Here is a 12156-nt window from a genome sequence, read left to right as displayed (position 1 = left end):
GTAAATTAAACTGTTTTGCTTTGTCACAGAGGCTAACATATTCTTGACTCATGATACAAATTCTCTGATCAATTTTTGGATACCTTCCGGTATCACCACGGGTAGTTCCTGGAAGATAGGCTCATCTATCGGGTTCCCAGGGGTCACTGTGGACAAAGCCCATAGTACACGACGAAAATCTTTAAGCGCAGGAAATTCTGCAACCAATAGTGTGAGCAAATTGGTGCATTTGTGAATAATATTGGCCCCTTGCGTGGGGCGCGACGATTTTCGAGACAGGCAAGTCACTGCAATGCCAGTCGCAAAAATGTCGTATGCATCCACGAATGACCCACGGAAATCACCACGATCTGAGCTTTGATGTTCTTCCTCGATATATGTCGTGCCTGTTCTGATAAAGTCTTCTTCTATCACACGGGCATTGCTGATCATAAATTCATCAATGGTTGCAGATCCCTTTTTTTTAAGTATTTCAACCATAGCCCTGGATTCCAACTGCAAAAGCCATTTTGAGGGCTTGTCACTCTTGTCATTTGGAGTTGTAGAATCTTTCCAGTAACAAAAATTGCTGTAGTGGAATAATGTTCCTTGTGAGTCGCACTCATGTATGCTGGATATGAGCTTGGCATGGTCCACCGTATGGCAGGCTACGCTAGTCATTCCAGAGTTGCTGCTCAAATATTGATTGGGTGACTATGATTGCCAGTTGATGAGTATCTTTCTCGAGATAAAGAAAAGGGAAGACAAATTTGTTATCTCACCATAACCGAAATATCATCATCTTCGATGTTAAACGGCCGATCCATAATAGTACTTATTGTTCTGTGCTGCAGTTAGCCAGTCGAGTTCTAACAAAGGCGATGGTATAGTATACCGATCAACGGTGTATAGACCCCAGAAGATATCTCGCCGGTCCTTTATTTGCACTGTAGAAAGTCCGATCTCATGACTTGGGTCTTTGTGAAACCCAAACGCAATCGCTTTTTGCATCGCCAGGCCAAGAAGATGCCAGGTAGAGCCACCTAGTGAACTCTGCATAGAGTAAATAATCAGAGATAACATGCAGTGGAGGATGTTCACGCTGGTTCCGGACTCGAGAATCTCCGCAAAGACTTTCGTTGCTGCCGCGTGAATATTGCTTGAAAATCCATGTAGACTGACTGAATCGGTAGAGAGAAGCATTCCGGTAGCGATCGTCATGAAGGTATTAAACTTTCTCATCCGCGCACCTTCACTGGCAAGTTCACTGGCATTGTTTTCGCATTTGAAATGCTCCTCAACATCTTCTCTTACTCCTTCCGGACTGAGATGTAGGAATTGTGGTTCAACTCTTTCAATGAAACAATCCACGTAGTGGACAGAGAACTCCTTGGTCAACACGCTTGTTTGATCCAGCATAGATATTAATCCTTTAGGTGCATCTTTCGTTGCTCGTGTTGGATCTTTTCCTGAGATGACCATGGTAGCGCGTACCATGCGGCCCATGGCAAGTTCCTGAGAGAAGCCACTCATTTCATCACGCGGCTCTGCCATGGCACTGCGAGACAAAAGCCCAATTTCCCCCATTGCTGCCTGAACTGTTGTATCCGCAATTTCCTGCTGGGGCCGTATCGGTCTGTCCTGAGGTTTGTTGCAGTGGATTGCCAACTGAGGCATCTCTATTTGTCTTGTGGGTGTATTGCCCTGAAGACGAGCACGTTGGCGCCGAAGGTCAGTCTCCAGATCATCTCGTCTTCTCTTCAGAGTCTCTACATAGCTGGAAGTCCGTTAGGTACGCTCCACTGTCATGCAAATTCTATCAAATGCCTACCTAGGCACTGCTGCATGGGATAGATTCCCTGCGCTGTTCGTGATTGGACCAGTGGAAAACTTCCGAGGGACGCACTCGACCCCAACCCCAGTACACGTCGTGCATGCGGGAAGTGCCCTGTCACACTGTTCTCCGTTAGAATCGGATGTCCGAAGCAGATTTCAAAATTTCCTATTGCTTATAACGACGGACTAGGGCCGAACCTTTTGTTTGCGTTTCCAGCACCGTTCGCATGCCTGGCCGCGTTGCCGTGGAGTCATTGAAGAGACAGCCTTGATACTATCTTCCACTTGTCTCGTCATTGTTCGATACACAAGACAGCAGACATTCCTAAAGATCGGATGGTATGAAATGAGGAGATGCGGAGGAAGGTCCGATGTCGAGGGAGATGTCCGCCCCATTCTGATTGGCTGACTGTTCCTGGTTGGGGAATCAGCCGGGGTCCGGGGTATCTCGGGGATTGTATCTTTTTTTCTTCTTACTGGCAATTATCTCAGTATTGTTTTCAAAAGATTAACTGAATTGTTCAACATGGACACGATTTCAACTCTGGTGTGGGATACGCATGTCCATTGCTTTGATCCAGAACAGTACCCCTTCAAACCCACTCGTGCATATACACCTCAGCCTGCTTCTTTGGTAGAGCTTGTGAATGCTTCTCTATATAAGCGACTAGTTCTGGTCCAAGCTTCAATCGAGAATGGGCACGAAGGCTTGGTCGCTCATCTTCAGCGTGTTCGCGCAGAACATCCCGATATTCTCGCTCGTGGGATCATTTGCATGGACGAAGACTGGGAGTCTATTTCCAATGATCAGTTTGATCTACTCGACGAACTAGGCATTAGATCATGTCGAGTTCATGGACTTTATGGCGATGGTCTGGGCAGTCAAGCCAGTATAGAGGAGCAGTTTCGTCGATTTGCCCGTTCTTATCCTGCCCAAAAGTGTGGCTGGAGTCTCTCTGCACAGTTACCTTTGAAGTTATGGGCATCTCTCAAGGATTTTATTCTTCATGATCCTGAAATTAAGGCCCTTACGATCATCGCAGACCATCAAGGATGTGCCACGCCTTCAGATATCAATACTGCGGAATTCGATGCATTTCTTGATCTACTGTCTTCCGGCAGGTTTCATGTGAAGTTGTCTGCTTTATACCGCCGCAGTGCAGGTTCATTTCATGAAATGCTGCCCATTATACAACGAATTGCCAATAATGCTAAGGGAGCACTACTCTGGGGCAGTGACTGGCCTCATGTGGACAGTACCAACCAATCACTTGCCCCATCAACAAATCTAGCGAATGTTGACGTCTCATCAGAGCTCTCAGCCTTGACAGACTGGATCACTAAAGAGCAGTGGCACTCAATGCTTGTTGATAATCCCGAACGTTTGTTTGGACGTCAATGATAAACAATGTTACTGGATCATCATGTCATAGACTTGTAGAGAAACAAATTTAACCTAAATTCAGCACTTTAGCACTTTAACCCAGAAAAAAATCATTGAAAATTAGTACCTAAGCTTTAAGGGATTTTTCCGTCGCCTGTCGGACATCGCCCCGTCGTGCCAAGAGTACGGGGGAGGGGGAAATTCTTGTCTGGGGAACAGAACAGTCTGGGGTGCTTAACTTACCAGTCTACAGTACATATAAATACAATGTCAAGCTTCGCACATTATGAAATTCTCGAAGTTCATTTCTGGCAATTTGATCCGCTTATTCAAAATGCCTTCAGTCAATGCCCCCTCCACAAACTCCACCGGTGACAACCAAGTCCAACCCGACAAAGACAAGGATGTATGGGTCGAAGATTCTCCTGCAGATGACCCTTCTAATCCTATGAGCATTTATTTCTCGTATGATCCTGAGTTTCGGAAGAAAGTTGAGACCCAATTGCGACGAAAAATCGATACTCGTATCCTTCCTCTGATCGTCTTGATCTATCTCTTGAACTACTTGGATCGCAACTCTATCACCCAAGCCCGTCTTTATGGTCTTCAAGAAGATACTGGGGTTAAGGGTGCCGAATACCAGACTGCCATCTCAATCTTCTCGGCCGGGTATATCCTGATGCAGATTCCTTCCACGTTGCTTATGACAAGATTTCGCCCTTCTATCTTTTTGGTGAGCAATGTTCTTTGAAAGTCAGTTGATTGGAACTCTGCTTACTCTCTCTCTCTCTCTCTCTCTCTCTGCAGCCAACATGCATCATTCTTTGGGCCATTGTGAGTGGATGTACGTCCGCCGTTCACAACACACCAGGACTGTTGATTTTGAGATTTTGCCTTGGTTTTGTCGAAGCCCCTTTCTTTCCCGGAGCAGTATACTATCTCAGCTGTTGGTATACAAAACGGGAGATCGGCGTGCGGATGGCTCTTCTCATTTGTGGTATTCTACTCTCAAATGCATTCGCCGGTTTGATTTCCGCTGGAATACTGTCTGGCATGGGTGGAGTTGGCAATCTTGCTGCATGGAGATGGCTCTTTATTCTTGAAGGCCTGGCAACGGTCATTGTTGGAGTGATTGCTTTATTTATTCTTCCAGACTTTCCTGGCACGACCAAGTGGCTGAATGAGTCTGAAAAAGTGGTTGCTCAATGTCGACTTGCAGTCGATGCTGGAAGCGACACTGTTCTTGATGCTGAGAAAGTTCCGATATCTCGTGGTCTATCCTGGGCTGCAAAGGACATCCGCACATGGCTATTTGCTTGTCTACAAATGTGTACCACGGCTTCCATTTCATACTCTCACTTCTTTCCCACCCTGATCAAGGAGCTTGGGTTCAAGAATAACACCACTGTTCTACTCCTCACCTCGCCGCCCTACATTTTCGCCTTCTTCTGGGCCATGGGATGGGCCTGGACGGCAGATAAATATCAAATCAGATCTATTCCCGCTGGTCTGTCGCAGTGTCTAGCGATTGTCGGTACAGTTTTTTTGATCGCCATCACTAGCTCACTGTGGGCTCGCTATGCCTTGACAATTCTTGTTTGCTGCGGTACATTCGGTGTTTACTCCACTACCTACGCCTGGCTTTCTTCCACGATCACACAGCCTCCTATTAAGCGAGCCGTCGCGATTGGGCTTGCTAATACTTGCGCCAACATTGCTTCCCTGTTCGCCAACTACTTCTGGCTGGATCAGTATGAGCCAATGTATAGACAATCTTGGGGATGTCTTTTGGCATTCCAGGTACTTGGGCTGTCTTGTATACTGACCCTCCGTGTGTTGCTTCGCCATGCCAATAAGAAGTTGGATCAATTGGCTGTTGAAGCCGAGACTAATGACACTTTGTTCATGGGGCGTTTGGATGAGGATTCAAGAAATGCGATTCAGAATAACTTCCGATATCTTGTTTAGTAAACGAACAAGACAGGAGGAGTCAGAGAGAGATTATCCTTATTGGTAGTAATTATCACACTATTACGAAGTAAATCCCTCGGTATTTGAATTCTCCAATGTTTCTCATTTTCACCAATCATTTAATCTGCTGCATGTATAAACCGCAATGGTTTTGCGATCATAAATTTCCCACCACATAAAACTGCCACACTTGTCGAAGTTCCGTGACAGCACAACACGAAAAGACTGGTGATCATAGAATCCCTCTCAAATACCATTCTAGTATTGAATAATACTGTCGTTTATGTATCACGTGCTCATGAAGCTTGATGCCATCACCTGACTCGCAGCGTACCCCAGACTCAGCGCACCTCCGCTCTACTTTGTTTTTCCTTCGCTCCTCGAAAATGCTGTTGCCAAAATTTCCTGGACTTGTTGCCGATTAATCGAGCCAACGAGAATTACGTGGTTTGAAATAATCATTGGAACATCTCAAAACCTCTCGTTTAGGTATTACTGGATGAGAGAGGGCGCTATTATGGAGAATACATCGTCTGTTCAAACATCCCCATGTCCCTTAGATTCAACGGAGCCAAATAACCCTCGGCTTCCCGCGTGTCAATTCTGTCATTCAAGAAAAATCAAATGTGACAATTCTCGACCCAAGTGCGGGCCATGTACCAAGCATGGCGAGGAATGCGTGACTCTCTCTGTCGATGAATTTGACTCAGTGGCTCGAGGGTATATTGCCTTCTCTTCATTCACATTACATCTTACATTGCTTATACTTTTATGTTTTCAATAGATATATCGGTGATCTGGAAGAGCAGATCAAAGGCTTTGAGGGCCAGTTGACTGCAATGAGATCAAATGACGCATCTGCCATGACAGTATCGGCGACTGAACAAATGTCAAATATGCAACATTACAGAAGTGATGCTCCGCACGAAGAAAATCATGTCAATAAAAACGGTAACACCCAGTCTCCAAATTTTGTCGAAGGTGGTGGAATCAGGTTTGTAAATTGAATCTTCTTCGAGGAATGAGTGTTGATAGAAACCTCTAGCTTTATACGATATCTCTTTGTGGACTCGTCATGGCGAGACCATGATCCATCGTTGCTACAAAACTTGTCAAAGGTCTCTGGTCCTGCCGAGGCCGGGATCAGATCAAATTCCTTACCGTCAGCTGCAGAGGCTCGAATCCTTTTTGACAAATAGTAAGTGGCCGCTGGACTACAATAATGAATGGCAACTTGGGCTAACCGTCGTAGCCTTACCGGGTCTCATATTCAAAACCCAATTCTCCTTAGACGTGATGTACAACAACTCTACCGTTCTGTGTTCTCCGCACCTGAAAAAGATGAGCCGCTTCCTGGGACTCACGGTGTCTCATCACACAGCTTGTTTCGTACCTTTATGATTCTCGCCATTTCCTCGGTTCTTCTATACCGCAGGGGTGATCATCCACATCACCCTTACGGCTACTTTCTATCAGCCATGCAGCATCTTGATGATAGTTTGCTCTCAAGGGAGCTTGATTCCATCCAAGATCTTCTATTAGTTGGGCGATTTGGGATCTATCATCATATAGGTAATATTTTGCCCTGGATCTCGCTGTAAGCGGGAACACCTTTGCTTCACCCTTTGGGTTCCTGCTCATCATTCACTAACAATACCTCTTCCCCATAGGCATCTCTATTTGGGAAATAACTCGGCTGTGCATGCGCATGTGTATTGAGCAAAATCTACATAAACCACCTCCTGCATTCCAAAAGATTAGTCTGTTGCAAGAACAGCTACAGCGGCGAGTATTCTGGGAAAGCTACATGATCGACCGTTATAGCTCTATCACTTTAGATCGCCCCTTTGCTATGACCGACAAAGCGATTCAGATCGGGTTTCCCGCTGATGCGAATGATGATGAGCTTGAAGCCGCAGAGGGATCAGGCGCATTCACAGACTTGAACTCTTTTTGTGCTGTATCTTCTTTGACTGCTGTGGCAGCTGTCACAACACGGACCACAGAAATGTCGGTATTCTTTGCTTGTGTTCGCCTTCGGCAAATTACTTCAGTGATACACACCACATTTCAAGAGAAGAGAATTGTTGGTCATGACAAGAATCACATCACAGCCAGGGGAGCAGTTTATGCCAAATTAGATGAATTGCTCAGAGAGTTACAAGGATGGCGCAAATCTGCCCCTGTTTTTGAGAATCCATCGTGTCTTTACGAAATGCAAGAATGGTACGACCTCTTGTGTTTAAGGGAAAGACTCATATTAGCTCGGAAGGCTTTAGACCTTGTCCCGAAGCAAAACAATACACCACCAAAAGATCTCGTGGTCCTCTGCTTACATTGTGCAGTCGGTGCCATCACGATTTTCTGTCAGCTTTTCCAGAGCAAGAAAATCACCTTCACTCGGAGCTATTTTCAAATGCTTTATACTGGTGGTCTATCTATTATGTTTTGTCTCTCTGTTATAAAGGAACATGACCTAGAGACCATCCGTGAAGCAATCAGTGCCATTACGCATGGCCAGACTGCGTTAAAGCAAATGGGGGAAGAAATGCCGGATGCAAAGCGCTACGTGGCGGTCTATGAAGCACTGCGTGACAATGTTCTTCGCAAGTGCAATCGTCGTTCTCAAGGGTGCTTTTCTTCGATGATTCTGGAGCCTCTCCACTCTACCATGCATGATCCAAACTACCATGGCCCTTCCATGTCTTCATCATCATTTCCAACCGAACAATTTCCTCCGTCCCACGACTCTGCTCTCTTTGGTATGTCAGGCTCATTTAATAGTGGTCACGAGTCGGTCAGTCAGTATCCCAATGCTGAGATCAACCCTTCCATATCGGATGGTTCTACTTTTTCTTGGGGACTATTCAACGAAGATGCTCTGTGGAACATGGAAGCCGGGCTGAACGAGTACGCCTATGGAGATCCGCCTGCAACATTGTATTCAGACGATCCATTTGACATACACATGTTCCAATAAGCATAACCAAAAGCAAAAATGAACTTCTACTGGCCAAAGTACATTCAATTAAAAGCAAAATAGAACAGAAAAATCCAATCTAATTCTTAACCTTCTGCAACTTACGACTAATCTCCTCATAATTCCGAGTAATCTGCTTCATCCCACTCTGCAAAATAGCCCCATCAGCACCACTAAGCGACCAAGTAGCACCTAGAGAGAACCACCTCTCCAACAGATCAAGTCTTCCCCCAATACCGCCAATACCAACCGGCTTCCCAACCTTCCTCGCCGCCTCAAGAATCCTAACAACAGACCCCAAATATCTCTCATCATCATACAGTCCCGGAATACCCAGATCAGCACAAAGATCATTCGACCCAACAAGAACGCCATCAACGCCCTCCACGCCCAAAATCTCCTCCGCAAGCTCCACAGCGCCAGGCGTCTCAATCATCGGAATCAACATAGTCCCCCGATTAAGAACCTCATTCTGCACAGCCGTAGGAACATGCGCAAAGTTCAACGCCGGCTGGTTATTCGTGCAACCGCGCGCACCCAGCGGCGCATATTTCGCACAGCGCACGAGCTCTCGCACCTCCTGCACGGTCTCGATGTGCGGGATGACGACGGCTGCAGCGCCGGCGTCGAGGATGCGACTGATGTGCCAGTGTGACTTGGAAGGCGAGCGCACGACCGGCGAGACTCCAACGTAGTTGCAGGCTAGGATGAGTTGGCCGACTGCGTGCAGGTCGAGCGTGGAGTGTTCCATGTCGATGAACATGCCGTGGAAGCCGGCCATTTTGGCCATCATTGCTATTTCGTTGCTTGTTATGTGCTTTATGGAGATGAGAGGTGTTATTTGGCCGGCGAGGATGCGGGTTCGGAAGGGGTTTTGGAGGGTTGGGGGTGAGTCTTGGATGGAGCCCATTTTGGTGGTGGTGATGTTGGTTGGTTGGTGGGATTGGAAGTGAGGTGAGGTGAGCAATGTTTGAGTTGGAGTTCTTCGGTTTCTTGGATTCAGATTTGGTTGGCATTATAGATGGTCTATTTATCTACGTTGGTTGTTCTATGTTGTTGCGGTAAATGTCCGATGCGCCGACGGCGGATTTCCGATATAGTTCCAGAGTGGAGTCTGTCTGGGTATGTATGGCGTGGACCAAACTCAGGACTCAATGGTAATGCCTCTTGAGTTAATACTAGTATTTCTGTACTGCCATGCTATAAATGGGGAATTAGTAAGATTAATTTTCAGAAAAGCAGGCTGGATATCAAAACATTACGTCTAAATCAAGGCGCATGGGTTTGCGAAATTGGCATGCATGCGACAACTCAATTGAGAAATTGGCAATCGGGAATCGGGCAGCCGATATTGCTGTGGCTTAAGACCTCGGTCGATAATACATGCTGGTCTCAAGTTCATCCATCAATATTGCGTGAGGCAACTTCACCTTGCGTGGTTCTGAAATGACCTCATCTACATCAAGCCCTTGCTTTGGTACCAATTGTCAGCTAATCTACGGAGTACCGAGACACTCATCAATGGTTCTGAATCAGCATGGCAATACCAGCCGATCATTCATTATTAAACTCTATGCCGTACCCATTAAGTAATCTCGCCAGTAACTTTTGTGGCGTCAAAGAAATAACAGCTCATCACTTAATCCAACATTTCCCTCCAAGTCTTATGATGTACATACCACATATAACACATCGAGGCTTGTGAAACGACAAAAGCCCCTTTTAACAAAATCCGAAAATGTAAGATAATTTACAGCTTGAATTGCATCAAGTTTCCGACCATCTCGCGGGCAGTGATGCGCGTAGTAGCCCACAAGGTAGGGAAGTCCAAAGTGCTGGAGAAGGTGTCGGCATAGCCGAAGAAGAGCATGGGAGGGATCCAGCCACGGGCGTACTCGAGCGCGAAGCAAGACTCATCCATCTTGTACTGCTTGACCTCGCCGCGAACCAGGTGGTGCACGCTACCAGCCGGGTAGACCTCCGGCTTGAACTCGCCGGGAACGTAGGCGAGCTGGGTACCCTGGAGGATGTTGAAGTAGTCGTCGGCGGTGTGGCGGCCGGTGTGGCCCTCGGTGCCGATGGCGGTGCCTAGATAGGAATGGTTAGAAGGGGGCAAAAGGGAAGAAAAGCTTCATTGGAATGGAATACTCACCGAAGATAATCAGGTACTCGGTGATACTGGCGTGGATCACGTACATGGCGCCCATGGCACCGCCAGCGTTGTTGAACACCCACTCCTCATCGGTGCTGAGGTAGTTGGGGCCAACCTTCTGCTCGAGCTCGGCAACAATGAAGTTGACGATGGAGCGGGTGTCTTCACCGTGGGTGCTGATTGCGCGCTGGGAGAGGTCGTGCAGATGCTCGGGGTCGAAAATGTAGAACTGCTCGAGGCGCGCGTCGAGGTAGCGGTAGACGGCGGAGAAGAGCGCCAGGAAGATGGCGAGGAAGCTGAGGGTCTTCAGCGAGAAGCAGCGGCAGCCACAGCCGGAGCTGGAGGACTTGGAGGATTTGGAAGGCATCTTGTTTGTGAAGGGTAAGGAAAGGAAGAGGCAAACACTTAAATTGAAATTTGGGCCCCTGGCGAAACCCCCGGAGTCCCACCCGTGGGGCGATCAAAGCACTGGCTTTTATACCTTGCTGCTTGTTGATTTTGGTCCTCGTTCTGCTTGTAAAGACGGGATTTCTTTTGATATTTACATGTCTTGAACTCCTAGCTCTACACATCTCACACATCCTAAATTGTCTCTATAACCTTGATATTTGCCTGTGATAATCTCTGTTTGTTTTGTTTGCTGGGTTTGCTGGGTTTGTTGCTGTTGGTGGCTGAGTCAGCAACAGGCCATTCGGATCGTCGCAATCCGAAACTCCGACTCTTTCATTGGTCAATTGCTCAATCTATATGCCTTCAGCATTGCCGAGATCGGTTGTTTGTGGCTGCCCGAGGCTTATATGTTCATATCGGGTCAAGCGAATACGAGAATCCATCTACTACCCGAGGGACTCAACTGATCTCTGTAGAAAGCGGCACTTAAGTCTGCGGGGATCACCACGAGTTTCGCAAAGGAACCATTGACCCCTTTAACAGTCATCACTTCGTAACGATGGGCGACCATTGATGAAATTTGGTCTTTCGCTTGGTGAGTATATTCGGCTTCTTGGTCTCCATTCGAGTGGCCGGTTAAATTCAAAGTTCACAGCATCGTCAGAGGCTGCGGTTATATATATGCTTCTGCCCACTCCCCCTGTCGGCGAGGTCGATCATGGCTCATTGCAAAGCGGCCAGTTCTCCGTTCCACCTGATATTGAACCACAATTTGATTGAGCCTAGGGATTATTGAGCCTGTTTCTTCAAGTCTTCGGCATTGCGCTAGTTTGCGGGGTACAGATCCATGAAGCGCATGGAGAATTAGTTGACGACGTGGTGGGCTTGGCGATATCCTTCCGCCAATCCCTTGCAGAAGGACGACTAACAAGACCGAGAATTGAACTCTGCATCACTTCTTCATGCCGGCAAAGGTGACCTGGGACACCGATCCACAGCGAGAAAAAACCCCCTTTTTCTCGGAGAAATGTCGCAAATACCGCGACCGTTAGATTGGTTTGGATTGTCTTGAAGAATTGCGGATCCAGTTCTACAACCGAATGTTATTTGATCGAGTTCTAGACACAGCAGCCGGACGACCCACTATCCACCGCCGTCGTCTCAGGTTCGCCCGGAGCTCTTCCCAAAACCGCAAGCTCGTCTCCTGTCTCCTTTCCACTACAGTCGTGGAAAAATACATGTGCGCCAGGGATGTGAGGTTTGTGGCGGTGATCTACCTCCACAAAGCTAGTTGATAGGTAGGATGAAGTATCCTGACACGCAAGAAATTGTGATACCAAGCCTCAAGCCTGATTTTATCCGTGTGGAGTCCGGAGCAGATTAAGATATCAAAATCCGAGACAGGACCACTCCGTGATCTATACGGAACGTGAGCCCAGCAAGCCCCATCGGACAAACTTCCAC

The 12156-nt window shown here is 47.2% G+C and overlaps 6 protein-coding genes across 6 annotated transcripts; 3 read left to right on the top strand and 3 right to left on the bottom strand.

The window, feature by feature from the left end:
* Positions 1 to 789: 789 nt before the first annotated feature.
* Positions 790 to 1566, bottom strand: N7511_006781 (fungal specific transcription factor domain-containing protein; the record flags this gene model as incomplete). Its single annotated transcript, XM_057129158.1, has 1 exon — positions 790 to 1566. One exon carries the CDS (start codon positions 1564 to 1566, stop codon positions 790 to 792), a length of 777 nt encoding a protein of 258 aa, XP_056983714.1.
* Positions 1567 to 2341: 775 nt separating this feature from the next.
* Positions 2342 to 3217, top strand: N7511_006780 (uncharacterized protein; the record flags this gene model as incomplete). Its single annotated transcript, XM_057129157.1, has 1 exon — positions 2342 to 3217. The coding sequence occupies one exon, from the start codon at positions 2342 to 2344 to the stop codon at positions 3215 to 3217; it is 876 nt and encodes a 291-aa protein (XP_056983713.1).
* Positions 3218 to 3533: 316 nt separating this feature from the next.
* N7511_006779 (uncharacterized protein) lies at positions 3534 to 5167 on the top strand (the record flags this gene model as incomplete). Its single annotated transcript, XM_057129156.1, has 2 exons — positions 3534 to 3932; positions 4007 to 5167. 2 exons carry the CDS (start codon positions 3534 to 3536, stop codon positions 5165 to 5167), a joined length of 1560 nt encoding a protein of 519 aa, XP_056983712.1.
* A 1855-nt stretch (positions 5168 to 7022) lies between these two features.
* N7511_006778 (fungal specific transcription factor domain-containing protein) lies at positions 7023 to 8150 on the top strand (the record flags this gene model as incomplete). Its single annotated transcript, XM_057129155.1, has 1 exon — positions 7023 to 8150. One exon carries the CDS (start codon positions 7023 to 7025, stop codon positions 8148 to 8150), a length of 1128 nt encoding a protein of 375 aa, XP_056983711.1.
* Positions 8151 to 8229: 79 nt separating this feature from the next.
* Positions 8230 to 9060, bottom strand: N7511_006777 (HpcH/HpaI aldolase family protein; the record flags this gene model as incomplete). The annotated part of the gene is made up of 1 exon (XM_057129154.1): positions 8230 to 9060. One exon carries the CDS (start codon positions 9058 to 9060, stop codon positions 8230 to 8232), a length of 831 nt encoding a protein of 276 aa, XP_056983710.1.
* An 840-nt stretch (positions 9061 to 9900) lies between these two features.
* Positions 9901 to 10669, bottom strand: erg2 (C-8 sterol isomerase ERG2; the record flags this gene model as incomplete). The annotated part of the gene is made up of 2 exons (XM_057129153.1): positions 9901 to 10238; positions 10303 to 10669. 2 exons carry the CDS (start codon positions 10667 to 10669, stop codon positions 9901 to 9903), a joined length of 705 nt encoding a protein of 234 aa, XP_056983709.1.
* Between the last annotated feature and the right edge of the window lie 1487 nt (positions 10670 to 12156).

The sequence above is a fragment of the Penicillium nucicola genome (assembly GCF_028828085.1).
Source record: "Penicillium nucicola strain IBT 29836 chromosome Unknown utg000006l, whole genome shotgun sequence".
Taxonomy (NCBI): Eukaryota; Fungi; Ascomycota; class Eurotiomycetes; order Eurotiales; family Aspergillaceae; genus Penicillium; species Penicillium nucicola.
The sequence above is the reverse complement of the archived record's forward strand: the minus strand, read 5'-3'. Positions and strand labels throughout refer to the sequence as shown.